Source organism: Anarhichas minor, unplaced genomic scaffold (genome assembly GCF_050575085.1).
Source record: "Anarhichas minor isolate MPS153535 unplaced genomic scaffold, ASM5057508v1 ptg000033l, whole genome shotgun sequence".
Classification (NCBI taxonomy): Eukaryota; Metazoa; Chordata; class Actinopteri; order Perciformes; family Anarhichadidae; genus Anarhichas; species Anarhichas minor.
In genome coordinates this window covers 15,374,927-15,396,127 of record NW_027466479.1, presented here as the reverse complement: position 1 = coordinate 15,396,127, position 21,201 = coordinate 15,374,927, and the positions used below count along the sequence as shown (strand labels likewise).

The following is a 21,201-nucleotide window of genomic DNA, read 5'->3' as shown; positions in this document are numbered from 1 at the left end:
AACTGTGTTTACCTGAAGGGGGGGGGGGGAACAGAAATGTGTGCACTATTCTTCCACGACGACACAGTGAGTCAGGATGGCGTTATTAGCTCTAACCGTCGTAGGAAAGCAGTGCAGAGCAGCAACCGTGAGCTAACCAGTGGAGCACGCTCATATGTACCAACATGCACTAAAAATAACACGCAGCCTATTTCAACAAAGAACAGAGAAGCTCGGCTAACAACACACACACACGGGAGGAGAGCGACTTCATTCTCTGCTCAGGTAGACATTACTCCACTACATCTTCACATAGCAAATAGTTTGCTGTCAATGCTCTGGATATCAAATTTAGCGTCTTTAAGTTACCAGCACTGTTTTTGCAGAGTGGCCTCTGTTTAGAGAGAGTTGAGAGAATTATTTATTTTATTTCTGGCTAACAAAAACGGTCCCATATACATGACTTCATGTGCAGTCTACTGGAAGAAACAAGCACTTGTTGTGGAGGGCTTTGTCAAGTGTTTGTACAGCAAATAAAGGGGTATCGCGAGAGCATTAGCCCGAGAGTGAGCATTAAGGCTGGTTGCCAGGTAGATATGGATCCTCTGAAGTATGTGGCAACACTGTGATAGAGAGACAAGACTAATTGTATTTACTGACACTCATGCCACCGTCAAAGAAACCAGTACCTCCACTGATATACATAATGGAAGGATTACAGAAAGAGAAGTTGTGGAGATTGACGGTGCTTCCATGTGACCCAGTGGACAAAAATCCTCACTTGTCCATCACTATAAATGATTATTACTATCGTAATTAGCACAACAATTTTAATCAGTGGATTGCTATTTCCTCACCTGTCCCTCAAATCTCTGTGTATGTCTGGATGAATAGTGAATCAATTCTCTCACGTGCAGCCTCAAACCACCATCTATAAATCACTTTTAATGGTAGTCATGTGATTAAAGTTCTACTCCAGCAAAGACAAGTTGCATGTAGTTTCTTCTGTACTGTCAAAGAGGGATTTCTGTATGTTCCAGACAAACTCCTCTCGGAATGACAAGCAAAAATATAAAAGAGACACCTGTTAGTACCAGCTCCAAATAGCAGGCTTTTTGCTTTCCATAGTCAGCAGACAGGAAGATGTTTCTATTAAAACTGTCAGGTGACAGGCTTCATCAGTACAGTAGCCCCTCAGGTTCCAGTAGTAAATATTGCTTTATGGGAGATGGCAGAGGCAGCTGTGCTACACCTCTGTGGCAGAACCCACCCAGGCTGGCTCTGATGGCACATCTGGTCAGGTGAAGCAGGCTCCGAGGAGAGTTGGTGCAAACAGCAAACAAAGAGTCGTAGAAGTCTTTGTGTCGCTGAGTGAGCAAGAGAAAAACAGGTTTGATCTTACATCTTATCAGGATTGTAAATCATTTATAAAACCCCACCTTTCAAAACAAAACAATTGATCTCTTTACACAGCTTCTTAGGCTCTGGCCTACTTGTTTTTTAGTTTTTAACCAAGAGAATGTTAATCTTACTCACTGAACACATACTGCATACTAATCATGTACAGTTTATCATTGTACTACCTTGTAGCAGTCATCAGGAATGGCAGCTCTCCACTTATTTGTGGGCTTTATGCGTTCATAAGAGTTGATCATGATTTCTACGGCTCCGGGGTAGTCGTAGCAGGTCTGCAACACCTGCACAAAACAGCACACAACATTTTATTATACTGCACAAGAATCTTCATAATGTGCAAAATATTTTCTAAAAACGCAAGTCTGCATCTCTGTACCTTGTGGAACTGGGGTGGGTAGATCCGTGCTGCGTTATGGTTGAGCAGCAGCTGATAGCAGAGCTCAGGTATGGCAAAGGGCCTGACATCAGTCACTTTGAGGACATACTGAATAGGGGCACAGCCATTGATGTCCATGGCTCTGGTGTCAGCTCCGGCCTCCAGCAGCATCTGCATCAGGACGTGATCACAGTTCCAGGCTGCCTTGTGAAGAGCTGTTTTATTGTCCTCTTCTCTGAGGTTGGGATCTTGGAGAGAAGGAAAATGTTGTTGAAAACAAAACTCAAAGCATTCCCTGGATGGTACACAATGTCAATATAAGTACAAAAGTCCCAAAAACTGACCAGCCTGGTGATCCAACAAGAGGCGACAGACAAGATGATGATCTTGGCTGTAGGTTTGCTCTTTAGAGTCAAAAGACCAGAAGCACGCAGTCATCAGGGGCGTCTCCTGGAGAGAGTTGACTGCATTCACAGACGCTCCGTGGGCCAAGTAGAGAGCGATCAGCTCTGGGATGCCGAATCGGGCTGCTGTGTGTAAAGGTGTGTCCTCCTCATTGTTTTGGCTGGGCATATCAACATTGGCACCTCCATGGGGGAAAAAAACAATGGTTATTTTGTATCACTTTCATTAATCTGCTAATATCCATTCATCCTTCCCTCCTGACCTTTGAGGATAAGCTGCTTGGCACAGTCCACAGACTCCCTGGTGATGCAGTATTGCAGGGGGGTGTGTCCGCTCAGCGACAGGCTGTTGACTTTTGCCCTGTGAGCCAAGAGCAAGGCGACACAGTCACCGTTGGAGACCTCGCAGGCCACATGCAGCGGCGTCTTCCCATTGGGCGTCCGGTTGATGGCGGCACCTTCTTGAAGAAGCACCAGCGCTGTTTCCACAGCATTGTACATCACGCATACATGAATACCCATCGCCCAGGACCTCTCCAGTTTGTAGCCTGGGAGCCAGTAACCTGTAGCAAATAAGACAACTAACTACTTAATCATTCAGGATCCCAGTGACTACTGGGGCCCGACAGGAACACAATATTTCCGGTCAAACGTAGAACTGTTACTGTCTGGTTATTTCACAGATTTCTGTTTGTGCCGTTTCCTCTGTTCTTTTCTTACTGGTTTGAAATATTTGGGCTTCACTTAGAAATAATAACATTAATTAAGAATGTTTTTTTTCTTCTTACAAACTTTTAATTTTGATTGTTGTAGTTTGTCATGAACGTTCAAGGTTATAGAGAAATATATTATAGAGCTGTACAAGTACGGGTCAAAGGTGCTTGTACTCTGACTCACACTAGATTTACATCTCATAATGGCTTTGTTCTTTTATTGCATTACGTTTAATCCCCAGGAGCCTGAGCATGTTATTGTAATTCAGCTAGTGTCGAGTGTTTGTCATTTCCAGTTTTAGGATGAATGGGGATTTAACACCACCTACTGGAAAAACTACAGAGTGTGTTTACAATCTATTTTTCTAACTTAATGCTTTGTTAAAGCTATGTCTCACAACCTTGTTGTTTATTCTGGATTCTCACATGATAACTCATATTTCAGGGCTTTAGTGCTTGATATAGTCTGACAAACATACAGTATATCAGCGTTGATTTTATTGCTGCTGGTGAAATGTGGCTCAATCTCTTCCTACTTTCTCCGTACCTTGTTTGTATGAGGCCAGCACCATGCTGGGGTCCTCCACCTCTAGCACAGTGTCAATGTCTAGCGTCCCAGTGTGCAGAATCTGCATGACCTCTTGGGCGTCGTTGGCCTGCAGGGCCTCCAAGAACTGTCGCTTCAGCTGTTTGAGAGTCAGTTGTCTGGGGCTCAACTCCTCCATAAGCTCTGTGAAAGAAGGCACTGCTCCTCGTATGGCACTGGCGAACCAGCCGGCTCTGACACTAACGCTCTCCACACAGCATGGAGGAGATTGCAAATAAACACACAAATAATAATAAAGGTGTCAATCATACCCACACTCCAAAAACCCAGCCATCAGATATGGGAGGGGTGTGAGGAAGAATTTGAAGAGGGTCAACAAGTGACAGGAGGGAGCCGACAGCGAGGAAAAAATAGGCCTGAAGTGAAATTAGGCTGAATATAAATAGAAAGGAGAGAGGGAGGTACTGGAAAGCTACAGCTGACTGGCTGTTCTGGAGTCAGTCTGCTGAGATGTCCACTAAGAGAAAGGCATCAGGCAGCGGATGGTCACATGGTAAAAACAGCAGGCCGTAGGGACGGCAAACAAATCAGCTTGTTCTCTTCTATTGTTTCTTTACATGACTATCAGGTTTCCCATGATATTCTAGACAGAGAAGAATGAAAAAAATGTACAATCATATACAGTCATAACATGCATTTTGCAAACAGTTTTGCTGCATGGGGCAGAGATTTCTGTCCCTAGCCAACAAATGACCACTAAAAACTATGTGTAGGAAGTCAGAGAAATGGTGGAAAAAAAGAAGAAACAAAAGCAGTGACTGCACATTTTATTCAGTGTGACGGGTAGCTGCCCTTTCAAACTTTTCAGGATGCGAAAAAGAGAGCACGGTAATGACAAAAGAAAAGGAGGAGGAGAGTAAGCAGCGCAGCTTTTTAAAAGAGTGAAAGCACGGCTAGCAGTTTGGGGTGATTATATTTTGCTCTTTTAATACATGAAAGACAAACCCTTCCGGACATGACTCAAACGCCTGCCAGGAGCACCAGGGTCTCATCCATACGTTGGTTTCATCATGCCAGGCAAGCTCAGTCAAGCACAAAAGAAAAGATCCGGGAAACACATTTTGGCCTGAGGTGTGACCTTTAAGCTCCTCAGCCCTCAGACAAACTGTGCACACACACTGTCACGATAGAAAACAAGGCTTCTTTAGGATTCGTTCAGAATATTGCTCTCAGTGTTTTACTATACATACAAAAGAGTCAAAAAGAGTGCAGTCGGCGGACTGAGTTGACAGGGCTGGGGTGGGGGGAGAGGGGGGGGTATTCACAGAAAGGTTCAAGTGTTAAAAAATATTCCATAAGAACACATCATGAGCAGTTTATTGAAGTTGCACTGGAGCAGCGCTGTGGTTATTTTAGAGGAAAACAACAAGCACGGTGGGGGAGTATTTTCAAACTTTAAATCCTTCATTTGATAAAAAACATTTGAATCTAAATCACTTTTAATGAAATGTATTGTTTTAGCAATAGTTAGTAATCATACAATTCTGGATAAATCATTGTTAGGTGTTAATAATACTCGCATTTTGAATAATTTATCATAAACAGTCGTCAGTTGCTTTCATTAAATACAGAAATAAATAAATAATAACATTAGTACATCAGTGATACCTGTATTACTGTGGGATTGCATGGAGGTATCTGTAACCCTTACTATATTTCTTGCTCTTAACCAGTCAACAGTACACCAGGCAGGGCCTTTCAGACAAAAGGGAATTATAACCAAAGCTGCCTTCATTTTGATCACGGTGACACTGGTGTCTCTATATTTACTGTAAACCTACGGAACGATTCTCGAGGAATGCTAAAGAAGTAACACAGGGAACATGTCTCTCAGTGAGCGTCATAATCCTAAAACAAGGATTGCATAAAGTACACATGTCAAAACAATTTCAAAAAGGTATATTTCTTTTATATCTAACAAGTAAATCAACATGTTTCAAGTCTTACCGAACCAGTTTCATAGGAAAATTAAAACTAAATTGCATCTATCAGGTACAATTTCCAGTGTAGCATCAGTAGTATCAGGCGTTATCATCTTTGAGACAATTTCTGGACTCACTGCATCTGTCCTCCATCACAGAGATGACTTGTCTATATGGCAACATTCCTAAATATTTTTCAGAATTAAAGTAATTTGCAAGGTGAACTTTGTCCTGTAATTGTACGAAAGAAAAGAAAATAACAATTATAAATCTTTATTTAGTCTACTGTATACGCTTGGACACTCACACTGAAGCGGGTAGAGTTCAGAAAACTATTCTAACTATTCTAGAAGTTCTACAGGCAGTGGCGGGGTATTACTTTGTTATTGAGAGAGAATACAAAAAGAGGTCAAAAGCAGGTTACGAGCCGTGTCGAAGCAACATTATGCATCTAAGCAGGAAGTTTCATTTTACCATTTTTTGTTTTGTTTTTGTGGTACAGGATTGGTTAGTTACAAATTTCATGATTACATTGTACCTGAAGTCTCCATCAGAACCAGTCCAATGAGTTACAGTATGTCCTTGTCGTCATTCATACTTTGTGAACTGCTTTAGTATGGTACATGTATACTGTAGGGAGCATTGGACAAGCCAGTGCAGAGGTTCAATTTACAGTATATGCACTTCCAGTGTCCTTGCAAGTACTGAGAGAGTTTGTTTCTCCCTTGGTTCCTGCTTCAGCTCCTATTGGAAAGTTCCAGTGTTGCCTCCTCCGGTAGTGAAAGTAAGCAGCATGGGGACACCCAGTGGTGGGAGATGAATACTGCCTCATTTATTCCCCCTCACAGGCCTGACCTGTATGAGCTTTGTCAAAGCAAGAGAGCAATTTCACTGAGCTATGTATCTGAACAGGATATACATAAGTCTATTGAAATGGTACAGCAGACGAATCTGTATTATCACTGTACATGATCGTCTACGGGAGCTTTTATGGGTAACACAGACGGCTCTCAAGATGATCTGGGATGAGGATGAGATAAACTTTTCACAGACTTTTTCTAGCTATGAATAAATAAACCTAATTTACAGCAATAAACAGCAAAATAAATAGAACTGAGTAAATCTTAAATGGCCAAAAAACTCAGGATGGGAGTAAAATGAGGCAACTGAACGGGGCAGGATCCTATTATCCAACGGCTTGTTTTGGTTTAATTTGCTTGGTGGAAAAGTCACTCAACAGTCTCCGACAGTTGGGTGTGTGGCTCCACCAGCGAGAACTATTAAACTACTGAGCAGGCGTCCCTCAGGGTTCATTTGCGGGACCTGACGCTCTGTTCCTCGAGACGCTACTTGGTGTGGTGCTACAGTAAAGCGGGAGGTCGGAGATCTAACAATTCACTTCACTCTGCCGTGCTTTCTTTGTGCGCCTCTTTCTGCTGCTGCTCAAGCTCTCGCTTCCGTAGCTTCTCGCGTTGTTTCTCCACTTTCTCTCGGTTCCTCTTGGCCTTCTCCATCAGAACTTTAAGGTCTTTGATCTTTTTCTTGATCAGGGCACGGTCCTGGGAAGAAGAAACTCCAAGGGCCTGAAACAAATAAACCCCCATAAGTATCTTTCCTCTTTTCCACCTCATAGTCTATGATATGACCGTTTTTTTAAAGGATCACTTACATTTATTTTGTGACATCTTACAGTTGAAGAATAAACATTGCTCTCTCCATGTAACCATGTAATGGCAGCACTGTTTTTAAATCCCCCCAAACATATGTTTGGCATTGCTATACTGCAATTTCTTGCACTCATTGGCTGACATGTGTACTGATATATCTGTGTTCTCTAATATACAGTATATACGGTATATACAGTATATATATATATGTGTATGTGAGCATGTATGAATCACTTTGAACTTACCTTGAGCTCAGCACTCTCCAGCTGTAGCAGCTGTTCTCCATCTATGTTTTTGGCAGTGAATTCTGGGATGTGGTGTTCTAAGTTGAGGCCCAGTAGCCAGCGGGCCACTTGCTGGGAGGTCCACTCAGTGATGCTGCAGTTCTGCCAGTGATGCGGCTTCTGAGACTGTCCCTCGTCTAGGATCTGAACACATACAACAGGAAGAGAGACAGACAGGGAAAAAGAGGCAGATAAGATGCAAATCTTTCCAACTCGAACATACAGTAACATAATGTTTAATGAATGCTTAATGAGCTCAGATGAAATCAACGACACATTCAAGACATTTCCCAAGTAACTGTATTCTGTAGCAACACATACTGCTTTGTGGGAAAATCCTTCATCACCATGAATGATGTGTGGGAATGAAACACAGACAAATGGCTTGTACGCAACAGACACATAAAGACATGTATGCAGTTGAACACAGGTCTCACCTCATCGTCTATCATATCCAGACTCTGAATGTGGCAGCATTGAAATAAACAGAAGACGACTGGGCTGTTAACAGGGAAATCAATATAGCTTACACTACAACAGCCTAGACCAGCATTTGAATACAATGGGCCAAAAATGGTGCATTTTAAATGTTCATTTTGTTAGCTTGTATTTAGGTGGTGTTCCCTTGATGTGGTGAAATCAATCGCAGGTATATTGTTTGTTTAACCGTTCAGATAATTCATCTCATCTAGCAAACTACCATCACCTCATCCGACTTCCATTAATAAGACAATATTTCAAGTTCGTATGTTTACCTCATCTGAGGAGAGCACCAGTGTGTGTGAGCGTCCCGACATCTTGGCTTCACTCAGCAGGCCGCTGATCTCCACTGAGCTGCTGCTGCTGGCACTCAGATCATCGTTCAGAGTGGGTGCCTGAGAAATCAAAAACACACTTATAAGACTGGTGGTTAAGAGCCAACTGGCTCTGAGGCTGAGTTTAGTTGATTAGATGGAGGGCTTCTCTATTTCTATTTCTTAAACAGAGAGACTGGATGAGGAGTGAACAAATCAGAAGGATTAAGACTTTTGCTTTGAGCACGTAGCAGAATGATCTATGTGCGTCTTCCTAATATTTGATGGTCAGTAAGAAGTACATTCAATAATGTATTTAAGCTGTTTGATAGACTGCAGGACGTCAGGGTTGTGCACATCCCTCATTTTTAAGACATTCCATTCTAGCACAAACTGAGAATGTGATTAGTGGTTGGAGATGATGTAGCTGGATGCTATCCAATTAAAAAAAATCTCTCTCTCTCTGTGTGCTTGTGAGTGTGCCAGAGTGTGGACATTTATGGAGTTACAGTATTAAGATCCAAGATCTGTGCACAAACATGCAAAGACAAGCTTCTGCTGAGAAATACGGAGTAAAAGGAGGAGAAAAACTAATATTAATATACAGTATAGAGCAATAGTTGTTCTTACAGGCCTCCTTTTCTCCTCCTGGAATATACAGTATTTACATTGGTCCCCTGAATAAAAGACTTATGTATTGAGTGTCAAAGACAAAGTGTAACATTACATATATATAAGATTTTGAGTTAAGGTCTAGAATTTCATCTTACATGCAGCTTCATACTGTAGCTCAAAGAGTTCTGTCTGAGGTAAAAGCGAAACTAATCTTAGACTTTCAGCTCTTTGGGCTGAATCCTCATAACTATTAATGTGAATACATTCTGCGTTGATTTATCTTCTGATGTGCACTCCTCTCAAGCTAAGAGCATGTCCTTGGAGAGAGAAATGGATTTGATTGGTGCAGGATCAAAAATAATCTCCTTTTTAATCCTACGGTAACCACATCGGATATTACACAGGATTAGAAACAGTTTTCATTCAAGTTCCTACACTGCAACGAATGCCCATGTTAACAACTTTAATCTTATTGTGTCAGCACGACATCTAACTGATTGAATGTGCATTATGAAACAGAACGATTTACTAAATTGTGATTTAATACTTAAAAACAGATCACACGATTGCTAAAATGGACATTTTTTACAGTGTCGTGGAAGGCATAGTTAAGATTATTAAAGGGTTATTATTATTTAGGATCATGTAGGAATACTCATTGATTTTCTTGGAATTATTAATGCAATTACGCATGTTTTGAAGTACCCTAATTCTCTTTATGATAAACCACCTCTTAAAGCACAAACTCATTTCCATTTCAGTGGATTGAGGTATAATTGAACCAAACACAAAACAATACAATACCAAGTAATATGAATAGGAGAAGAAGTGGGGCGATGTAAGGGATGTCTGTTCAACAGAAATAACACAACAAACATCAAAGCTAAATGGCAAGAAAACGTCATCAAACTTACAGTATGAAGGTCTACATATACAGGTCTGGCAAAAAGTCTGCTCTGACTCAACTTATAATTACATGAAAACAAAGTCCTCACTGTAAAGTATCTGTAAAGTGAATCATTATTTACAGTCACCAAACCTCATGTACCTTGGCCTTGAGTTTCTCTGGACTGTCCTCTGCTGACGTCTCTGTGGAGCTGAGAGACAGAGAGGAAAATGATGCAGAGGTCAGTGGAGACGATTACTGCACCACACATTCATGAACAGTTTCTGAACTTCCATTTCTAATAACATCAAGAAGGAGTTGTCCAGTACTGTGCACTGAATAGTTTGTGTGTATTCTGTACACCCATCTTCTCAAGTTAAATTTCCTCATCACTGGGACCACTTTGACCACATCAATCATTTAAAATAAGCTTTACAGGGAAAGAAAATCATTTTGAGTACCAAATAATCACAAAATATGACAAATGAATGTTAGTTGGTATGTGTACAACTCAAAATGAAAACATGGCATTCCAGTATTTAATCTTACCCAGTACCCGGAGCTTGTCTGTGTTCCTCCACACAGTGAGAGGGGCTCGACATCGCAGGAGACTGAGAACCTGAGATCACAAACGCCCCACACTGAGATTACTCCTACTTCAAGTGATGAGTAGATACAGTTTCAGATGTATTAGTGACCCTTCGATCCTTCATTATGGTATGTGCTGTAGTGAGGGTGCAGGAGTGCTAACCTGCAGTGGACGGCTGGTGCAGTGTTCGTCTGGGGGAGCTTTCTGCGCTGCCAGGGGCCCCGAGGACTGCAGCTGCTCCATCACAAGAGGCCACACTACGAATCGAACCAGGCCGACTGTGGGCTGGACTGCCGTGTCCTTCTGAGACCTGAAGCCAGACGTAAAGGGACAAAAAGGAAACAAGAAATGAAGCAAATGGAGGAGTGGGAAGTGAGATAAGACCAGAAGATGAGAGACAGGAAATGCAGAGAAGAAGAATTGTGATGGAAAGAAAATGAATGACAAATTTAAAGGGAGGAAAAGCAAAGGCTCAGCAAATGATCACAGAAAAAAGGAATAATAAAGTGCAATCAAAGTAAAAGTGATGTGAACAGCCAAATGCGGAAGACTAATCTGAAAGAAGTCACTTGACATACTTTCAACATTTCTAATTCCTCGCCCTCTTTACCCCTGGAAGCCTCACACTGCCTGGTTTCTGTGTTCCTGCCAATTCTGATCCTGCTCTCGAAGTTGTTCATCCAATCTAAATCCATGCCTGCTCTGGCTGAGTCAAGTGACGGCATTAGCCAGACGAGAGCCTTTCTTCCAGAAAAAGACTATTATCCCACGCCGGGGAGAGACAATAAGTTGTGACAGCGCCACAGTCTCAATTAGTGCCGCAGAGCAACATGTAGCCATTAATTCATTAAAGGAATAGAGCGGAATGGACAGCGGTTAACAACAAACACAGAGGATGATGAACACACACATATTAATTAAATACCATGTGGTGAAATTAAACACATATTAATTGTAAGAATAGTCAAATGAACACGGATCTGGTCGACATTTCAACAGATGTTGTTCAATAGCAAATCTGTTGGTCACTGAAAAAAAGATTTTAATACAAACCTCTCCCTCTGCAGAGCTGATGCTGTCTCGGCCGATTCCACCGTAGCTCTTCTTTTTGCTGGAGGCCTGCCTCAGATCTAGAGTCACACACACACACACACATATATATATATATATATATATACACACACACACACACGCACACACACACAAAGAGTGAAAGCAACTGTGATTTAGCTTAAGTAAAAAGAAATATACCGTATAATCCATTTGTTCACTAATTGTTGGGTTTTCTTTTGTTTCAGATTTATTAAGGGGCACTTAATTTGACCTGACATCCCCATTAAATGAGCTAAAAAAAAAAAAAAACATCAACGCAGTTAAAATATCAAGTCTTTCACAAACAGTAACACCATTAATTAGGCAGGCAATTATAATGTTTCTGCTCATTTCCTGACTGCACACGGAGAGGCTGTCAGAGCAGAGGAATGAAAAACTGCAATAAATTCAATTTAAAAGATCAATTTAGCAGATTCCGTCTGCTCCTCCCACATGCTCTCTCTCTTTCCTTTATGTCCTGATCCATCCGTCTCCCTCAGTCCACCCTGTTTAATATTGCATAATGGGCTGCGTCACTCGGATCAGTGCAGATCCAATCACTCTGTTATTCCGTCTGCACCGTACAGTATCATATATTGCACTTATCTGTGCACACAGTGTTCTGACAGATGCAGCGACTGAAATAAAGCCGGCGCAGCTTAAAAAGACTTGAGGAGAACACAGCCAGACAGATGAGTTTAAAAGGGATTACGAGTTTGTTTTTGTTTGCAGGGATTCAAAGTGCAACTAGAGTCAGAGTTGAAAGTGTGTGTGAAGGTTAAGGCAGCAGAGGAGGGGAGGATGTGTGAGTAAGAAATCTGTGTGTGTGTGTGTGTGTGTGTGTGTGTATTGCATTTTGTGTGTGTGTGTGTCTTAGCCACAAGAGAGTCAAATCTTTTCAATGTCCTTCACAGGGCAAGAGATGTCAATAAACCGCAAGGGTTTAAAAAACACGGGTCATCTTCGGGACAAAAACAAAAGAACTAGGTACTTAGTTGTTACTATATTTAAACAATGAATGCTAGACCCTATTTGTCAAGACCATGTAACAGACATAAATGCGAGGAGATGGAGATTCATGTGTTCATGTTAACACGTACTCAACTATTTCAGCTGTCACTGCATTCATTAAATGAACATTTCTACATTTTGCTTGCTTGCTGAGTGTTCTATGGTCAAATCAACACTTCTCTCATGTTTGTGCGTTCAATATGAAACTTGAGCGCCCAAAGACTGGGAACAGGGGGAAACAGCTAGCCTGACTCTATTGATATGTTACGAAAAGAATCCACCCACCAGCCCCTCTACAGCTCAATAACGTGTTTAATTTTGTTCAGTGGCAAACATGAGAGTGGTATCGATCGTGTCACCCAACTCTATTCTATATTTCCCAGCATGTAGAACATTCCTTTGAATCCATATCACAACAATGAACCTGGCTGAGACTTGTCCGCTCACAAACACACCTCTGGCTTGTGCTGCAGCCCTGTTGGGGCTGTGCTGCTGAGCGCCGAGCCTCTCGGCACTGTTGCTGTTGTTGTTGTTGTTGACCTGGATGCCGTTCTGCTTCATCAGCTGCATTAGCTCGGACTCTAACGTTGCAATCTGTAGAGGGAGAGGAACCGATCGATGAGCATCTAACTCGTCAAAAAAGCTGCTTTAAAGCACTGAAATAAAGGGCCAACATCATGACGACTACATCATTTATCTTTTGATTCCATTTTTAAATATGTATATGTGTCTTATGGGTGTTGGTGTAGTGCACATAAAACGCACAAGTAAAGTCAGTTTAGTTAAAGCATCACCCTCTTGTCTTGCTGTTTCCTTAAATTACAGATTATACTGTTTTTCCACCACTCTTGCTTGTGCCACACTTCACCATTCAGCCTTTACAATGCAGTGCAGTGGGAGAATGAACGAATGAATGCTCACTGTGCAGAATAATAGCAGGGGACAGTTGGGTTGACTGCCCACTCAACTGTGGGGCATGGCCTGAGACTTGAGCAGAAAACAACACAACTGTCATGTTTTAGGACTAGGAAAGCGGAAAATCAAAACAGAGTTTGACATTGGAACCAACCACATGCCTCCGGACACCAAGTCCATCTGCCGTCACTGTCTAAGGAGGAAAAAACCTTTACAGGTGGCAGAAGTGGCACAGATACCCCTTTAAGCAGTAGCGATGGAGTGATGTTACTGATCTTTTTGATCATGTTGATTACCAGATTTAGATTAAATTTCTCTTAAACATTTACAGCGTATGCTATTAGATAAAAAGTACTGCATAAATAAATGTAATGTTTCATCAAGCACAGAGAAGAACTGAAGTGTTTATTAGTTTATTTTAATTGTAGGGTTGTTTGGGGGCACAGAGCGGCATAAGGGAAAGATGGAGGTGAGAGATAGACAGAGTAGACTTTACAGATCTGGTTTACCCTGACTTGCAGTCCCTGGATCTCAGCCAGGTGAGCTTTCTCAGCCTCCTCCAGCCGCCTCCTCTCTGCATCCTCCTTCTGGATGAAGTCCACCTCTCTGGAGAGACGACAGGGAGAAGAGATCGTAATGTGGTGAGTGGGTGAGAGCTGACAAGATTCAATTACCTGCGTGTGCATGTTTCACCATGAGTGACAGTGCCTGCCTCTCGCATGAGTGTGACTGCTCATAGTGAACACACACAGACACACAACACATATCTACAACCAACGCAATAAAACACACACAAGTGTTTTCATCCCTAAGAATACGAAATTCAGCCGTTTCCTCTGCTTTGTCCTTGTTCTGAGAGCTCTACGTCTCTCCTCAGCATAGAGAGTTTGTTTCATCAGTTAACTTCCATTTTGGCCTGCAGGGCCGGAGCCAATTAGAGGCAGTCCGACTGGAGCTGAGCAGGAGAGGTTGTGATGGGACTGACCAAAGAGATCAACGTACTGAAAAGCAGGAGAGCTGTGCTGCATGAGGATGGAGACTCGGCTCATACTAGTGAAATGTATAGAAAGAGGCCCTCTGCCTCACAGATGGAAACACGTTAGATATTCTCTCTTTCTGTTCAGTGAAACGGGAGAAGCTGTAAAAAGGTCATGGAATGGAAAGATTATAAAGATTATGACTCTGTATTAGGGCCATTGGAGGTAAAAGATAAAACTGAGATGAAACTCTGAAATTTGACTCATAATTTATTCATTTTTACCTCCAATGGCCCTAAGGATTGATACACTGACCTCATTGAAGACATGATTCAAGTGAAGGAGTTATAGACATGTTTCATGCCTCTCTCAGCGAGGTATGGAAACAGAGTTGGTTAAGGAGCAGAAGTTTTTGACTGCATTATCTGTTGTCTGTTGGTACGTCGTGATGAATTTTACTGTTGGCATTGTTTAGGTACGTAAGTGGTGTTCAAAGTACAACCGGGGACTTTCTGTGGTACTTCTCGCCATAAAATTAGGACATTTTCCATATTCAGAATATATTACTCCCTCGTTCCATAATCACGGATTAGGATGACCAGTTGAAATCCAGGTTTACTCACTTCTGTTGGAAGTCTTTGATGAGCTTCTTGGCCTTGTTGTACTTCTTCTCTAGAGTTTGGTACTGGGCCTGGGCCTCCTTCAGGTGTTCGTTGACCGTGTGGCAGAGGGTCTGCGCTTCGATCCAGTAGCTCTCCAGCTTCAACATCCTCTCCTTGTTCTCCTCGATGCTGGCCTTCAGCTGGCTCTTCTCCTTCTCCCAGCGCTGCTTCTCTCTCTCCACTGACGCCAACTGCACAGGGACAAAAAAACACTTTAGTTACAACATGGGAGCTTTTAACAGAAACGTACATATTACTGACACCGAGTAAGGAATCCTACACAAAAAAATGCGTTTTGGAATAAAAGCTTTTCACTTTTACTTTTACCATCGTATACAGTTTGTCTCTCAAACCAAAGCATTAGTCGATGTATGTTTACCGTCTGCCACTACATGAACACATTGGATGAGATCAAAACACACCAGATTTTCAAAAACTGTGCGTGACATCACACAACGCTGATGAAAGGGAAATGCTACAGAACAAGTCTTTTTTTCTTTTTAACAATGTTTGTATTCAGAGTACAAATTGCATGAATTTATTCCTCTGTAAAAGGGGATCTTCTCTTATTCCTAAAATAAAAGCTTGTTGGGCACCGCTTTTCTGATGAATTTAATCACATCAACTCTCAACGCATTATTTATGTCACACCATTAACATTTGACAGGGCATATCAATTATACACTTCAGATGTGTGTGTATAGGTAAACATACACATATAATTAACCAGAAGCTCTACAACGTGCTCTCCCTTTCGTACTTAGTTAATATTTGTAAAGACAAGTAGTGCAGCCTCTTAAAAGAAGCTTGGTAAGAGTCCTGAAAACATTCTTAAAGCTTTCCCATCGAATCTGAACCCCGGCCCCTCTGTTGTCCTGTCACTAGTCCCACATCCTTTTACAAATTATTTGAACTCAGACAAACTTTTCACCCACAACAGCAAAGCTTTAATCTCTTACCTTGTTTTTGAGCTTCTGGATCTCGGCCTCGGTCACTGTGTGTTTGATCTGGAGCTGTTGAGAGCAGAGGCGGAGAAAAGAGAGGGCGGTCAGATAATCAAATGCATGGCTGCGCAGGCTCTCTCTGCTGTCGATACAGTGTGACGGACAGAGGCAGCCGACCCTGTCCTTTCCCTGACAGCATCCCAGCTCCAGCACTGACACACACTCTCAGAGGAGAGGAAACACATAGATAGACAGAGAGAGATAAAAAGCTAGACTGTTTTAAAAAGTAATTTAACATAGCATTAATTCTAAATAGCCTTTTTTTTCAAAATGCAATATCTTTCATTTTTTCATGAAGTCTGACACGTGAGATGGACGGAGCAGCAACGGAGTTATGCATGAAAGTTGAGATGAGCAGTGCTTTACAGACAGACAGACAGAGAGAGATAATGACAGAGCAGAAATTAAAGAGAAGAGGAGATGGAGAGGAAGAAGTAGATATGGAACAAGAGATGTGGAAATGGGAACAAATGAGAACTATAGAGAAAGAAAGAACGTAGGAGGGACAATCAGAGCTTTAAGAAAGTGTAACAATACAATTGGAAGCATGTGAGGAGGGCATCGTTTAAGTCCAGTATGAACAGGAGGAATGATTATAGCCACCAGCTGTACATATGGCCACTTACCATTAGCACAAAGTAACACAGTAAAACACAATCTGTCTGCTTGTTCCAATGCTTAATTGAAGCTTTATGATGGTTATGTTTCTTATGGCTTTACCTATTACAACAAATAGGAATATTCTAGATGCATTGGCATTGTTTTAAACACATTTCATCACAGCTCAGCAGGGTATATGTGGTATCTTTCACTTCTCTTGACATCCAGCTCCTTTCCTCAGGCTGTGAGACCCGTAAAAACGTTCCGCACCCTCTAACGTATAATATAGTTTTTGCTTTTTTGTGTTTTTCTTATGTAACAGAATGGTACGATTAATTAACTGCATTTCGATGCACATTCCTGTTGTATAATGGCATGAATGGAACCTTGAACCCGATTCGAATATATGATCTGTGAATTTGAGCAATGTTCGGCCATGCAATGGTCTACAGACATTAACTGTGATAAGTGGTTAAGTGGTCACTCATGAAATTGAAATTTGGTAAAATGCTTGGAAAATATATGTACAATATAGATAACTTAATTAATTCAGTGCATGTCACGATGCTGATTATGTTTTAACCATCTTGCTTTTATTTTACATCTGCTGATAATCAGACCAAGTTTTGTTGAGCATTCATCCACAGTTTGTGTGTGTGTGTGTGTGTGTGTGTGTGTGTGTGTGTGTGTGTGTGTGTGTGTGTGTGTGTGCGCCTGCCTAGAAGAGTGTGAGTAAATCAGTCAATAATGCGTCTGTGTTGACCGAGGCATTAAAAATTACTTTTGGCTCCAAGTTCAAAACATCTTTAAAAAGTTAATGGACTTGAACAGCAGCCTTGTAATAATAATAATGTTTCTAAAAAAGGACATTAAGATGATAAAAAAAAGTTTAAGAAAGATGTATTCACTGTTGAACTTCGCGAACTACAAGAACTACAAACATTTTTTTACTATCACATCTTCTTTGTGTTTTTTTAAAGGCTTATTTCTCAGCTGCCTGACTTCTTTTTTCCTTGAGTGTGTAAAAGGCAGCAAAGAAAGAAAGGGAAGAAGTGGGAAATGGGAGAGCCCTTTAAACGAAAAAGGTAAAAGCTGCATTCTGGGAGACAGAGGTCAAGATACAGAGAAAATGAGAAAAGGGAGCAGATGTACATCCTGTGAACAAGGCTTTGCATTAGAGTTTTACTCGATATCGCCCTGCGGTGGCTGCAGTGCAGCTGAAGCCGTTTGTTAAATGTGTCATTCAGCTATTGTGGCAGTCTACAGAAAGGCTTCAAGTGTTTTAGTGCCAAAGCAGCAGTGGAGTCAATCTATATTACCAGCTTCTCAGCAGTTCATTGACAGCAACGGTAGCAAAAGTTTAACAAAATATGTTTCTTTTCCCAGAGGCCGGCCGTGTGAAGAGTTGCCAAGATCAAGATAGAAATCGTTTTAAATACCGGTTTAAAGGTGTTAGCTCTCTGTCCTCATCGGTGGCTTTTAACCAAACATGGGTAATTAGAGATGCAATGAGCATTTGTCTTACATCGCTTTTGTATTCACGCCTCTAATCATCCCGATTAGGAATTAGGAGGGGTAAGCGGATCTTAGATTTGGACAAAACTCTGCCAAGTAAAGCAGCGGTGCTAGGCTCCATTGTGTGGGTATCTTTTGTTGTTTTTATTGAATCACTTTTTTTTTTTTCCTGTGGCTAAGTTATTCTCGTGGCTGTGTGGGGTATATTCATTCTTTTAAATGTGTTCTTTAAAGCACTAACAGAGAAAACGTGGTGGGCTCCCATCAGTTGTGTAATCTTCACATTGGGATATTCAAGAGTGGGGATTGAACCGTAGATGAGAAAGCATCGGACTTTACCTCTCTGAACTTCTGGTAGAGTTTGTTGGCGTCTAACTCTGAGGGAGACAAGATGTCCTCCGACTCTGGCAAATCGAACACCTCAATGTTCTTGTCGTCGCCTGCGACCGTTGTCCCCGCGTCCTCCTCGTCTGTGGCGTACTCTCCTGTCTGCTGTAAGAGGAAAGGCAAAGTCAGTCACGTGGTCCACTTTTCTGCAGGAACACCTCATACAGACGGCACAGTGTACAGATGTGAGTGACGGCTATTTTCTAATCCAGGTTGCTCGAAACACATTTGTCCTTGCTCTTTTTTGTAAAATATGTACTAAATATAAAACATACCACAGGCCCACACTGACCATGTACTTTCCCTGACCCCCATATACTTTTATCACAGTGACCAAGCAGACAATGTGAAGAGACCACATGTTTTACTACTCTTTAAATACATTTTATGTCTGCAAAGAGCAAGCTGTTAGTGCCTTCAACGGTGTTTAAGCACAGGACAAAGATAAGATGACCTGAATTGCTATGTTATCTTTTGAAGATGCTGTCTTTGCATCAGTTCAAGTTAATGTGTTACTCACACCCTCTCTGATCTCATTGTTTGTCAGTGTGTATAAAAACTGCCACCTCCTGTGCTCATTCACTCAGCTCACTTGTTTGACTGTGTTGTGAGTCCATCTGCAGATGCTGAATTAAACTTACAGGAAGACAAGACTCCACTTGATGTGCTTTGTTAAACAGAAATTGCCTCCACAAATACTAACAAAATATGTACGTGTCATTTTGTATGAAAATATAAAATATTGTAAAGAAACCAATACTGATAATAAAATGTTTTGTTTTGGAATATTTATTCATCCAGATGGTTGTAAAAGTCTTTGAGGATTCTGGCAATAACATCAACAATAAGTATTAAAAACATTGTGAGAAGGTTATATCTGGTGGTTATATCTGTGACTTTGTGTCATGGTAATACGTGAAAGGCACAGACTGGAACTAGCTTTAGCCACACCACTCTCTTAGCACAATGTCACGCATGGAGCCATCAAGTGCATTTAAAACCCGTTTTACAAGATTTCGTCTTAAAAATGAATCAGCTGAAAGCATTAAAAAGTTAACCAACTCATAAAGTTAGCACATGTTTATTTAATCAACTGCTTGCTACATGGCTGATAAAATCTGCAAGTGACAGTTGTCATTTCAGCCGGGAAGACCGAAGAAATGGAACAAAAAAAGCCTGCTTTTGTCTACCCAGCAGCAGGTTTACTCATTAAAACGGAGTCCAACAAGCTGCTAAACAGCATGAACAGAGAAACCACCCAGTCAGATATCCAGCTGTCCAACTGCAGCATCCATTTTCCAGCTCTCTTTCTTCTTACATCTGTCTGTCTTCCATCTCTCCTCAAAGCTGCACCAGTCAGACTGCCTCCCATTGCGTGTCAAGCACGTCCAGAAACTCCTACCCATTTTCACGTTCTATTTTACATTAAGTAATGCTATTTTAATGCTACCAGTTATATATGAGGTAACACAGTAAGTTGGCCAAAACTTTGTCAAAAATAAATTGGTTTGACAGCCTGGTCAGGCATTTCTATAAAGATAAGTTGTACTGGACACATTTCAATGTCTCTTTTTATTATCTTCAAATATTAGTCACCATCTCGCCTCATGTGTCAGGCGGATACTAGTCAAAACTCTCCAAGTTTGAGCCTATAAATGTCTCTAATGGAGACAATTCTAGATGTCAGCAATCTCTTGGATATATAAAAAAGATCTCTGACTAATAAAAGTTACCATCTGTCAACGTATTGTTGACATTGATGTCTGCCATTATGCTGCATGTATTCTTTCCTCCAATTCTCAAAATGAATACATGTTGGCATTGGCTATTAGGCATTGGATCTAAATGGATCAGTTGATTCGCTCTTTGGCTGATGACCAACAGAGCCTGATTTTTCGAGTGAAGCCATTATGTGAAAACATCTCGGCCTCCCTCTTAACATCACACACATGTTCTATCCTTTCTAACATCCTCTCCTTCTGTCCAAGTTGATGCTTTTTTTTATCTACATATAAATATTTATGTCACTACTCTCTCTGTCTCTCCATCTTGGCTGGTCTATCATTCCCTAGTTACTTGTTTTGTGTCTTGATCTTTCACACGTACATACTACACACACACACACACACACACACACACACACACACACACACACACACACACACACACACACACACACACAGTCTCATCTCCTCTCTCATCATCTTGGCCTATATCTTCTCCCATCTCCCTCCCAGATAACGGCGCTCAGGCCTGGTTTGTTTGCATGCATGACCGACATAAGAGTTCTATTTCCATAATAGGCTTGCCTGTTGCCATGGTACCAGCATCCTACATTAACGTCCCATTCACTGAAGGTGGAGTTAACCGTTGAACACATGGCAGGTCAGTCAAACACCAATTTGCATATGATAAATGCATCACCTCCCACCACATGCATGGAGAATCAGGAGAGGGAGAGACGATTCAGGGAGAAATGTTGCTGAGCGTGTGATGAGCTGCACTATGCATGTCTATTATGAGTAGCATGTTGGCACAATGATGGAGGAAAAGGGCTAAGGGCTCCTCTGACTGGAGGAGGAGCGCACGTGAGCCACTGGGCACAGCTTTGTGTGTGTGTGTGTGTGTGTGTGTGCTGTGCACTATTGTTTCACTGGAGCTAATGTTTTGATTTGATGTCTTGTTGTATTTAATATTTTTGTCTATTTAAATTTAAGTCAATAAACGTTGAAATGTCAGTAGACTTTATTCTTCCTCACAACACTAGTGATGCAAACACTCAACCA

At 41.5% G+C, this 21,201-nt stretch overlaps 2 protein-coding genes across 2 annotated transcripts in view; both read right to left on the bottom strand.

Annotated features, from left to right (window-relative positions):
- Window positions 1–1,157: 1,157 nt before the first annotated feature.
- asb4 (ankyrin repeat and SOCS box containing 4) lies at window positions 1,158–3,708 on the bottom strand. The gene is made up of 6 exons (XM_076106487.1): window positions 3,436–3,708; window positions 2,439–2,738; window positions 2,116–2,358; window positions 1,772–2,019; window positions 1,563–1,676; window positions 1,158–1,346 (listed from the first exon to the last, which is right to left on the bottom strand). Exons 1-6 carry the CDS (start codon window positions 3,611–3,613, stop codon window positions 1,158–1,160), a joined length of 1,272 nt encoding a protein of 423 aa, XP_075962602.1. The 5' UTR covers window positions 3,614–3,708.
- Window positions 3,709–5,674: 1,966 nt separating this feature from the next.
- ppp1r9a (protein phosphatase 1, regulatory subunit 9A) overlaps window positions 5,675–21,201 on the bottom strand; it is a 54,981-nt gene continuing 39,454 nt past the window's right edge. The window contains exons 7-18 of the mRNA XM_076105518.1: window positions 18,368–18,520; window positions 15,869–15,922; window positions 14,871–15,100; window positions 13,780–13,876; window positions 12,811–12,949; window positions 11,306–11,382; window positions 10,415–10,562; window positions 10,213–10,282; window positions 9,826–9,874; window positions 8,124–8,243; window positions 7,330–7,512; window positions 5,675–7,000 (exon numbers count right to left, since the gene is read on the bottom strand). Coding sequence (XP_075961633.1) covers window positions 6,818–7,000; window positions 7,330–7,512; window positions 8,124–8,243; window positions 9,826–9,874; window positions 10,213–10,282; window positions 10,415–10,562; window positions 11,306–11,382; window positions 12,811–12,949; window positions 13,780–13,876; window positions 14,871–15,100; window positions 15,869–15,922; window positions 18,368–18,520 — 1,503 coding nt within the window. The 3' untranslated portion in view covers window positions 5,675–6,817. The remainder of the gene's footprint in view (window positions 7,001–7,329; window positions 7,513–8,123; window positions 8,244–9,825; window positions 9,875–10,212; window positions 10,283–10,414; window positions 10,563–11,305; window positions 11,383–12,810; window positions 12,950–13,779; window positions 13,877–14,870; window positions 15,101–15,868; window positions 15,923–18,367; window positions 18,521–21,201) is intronic.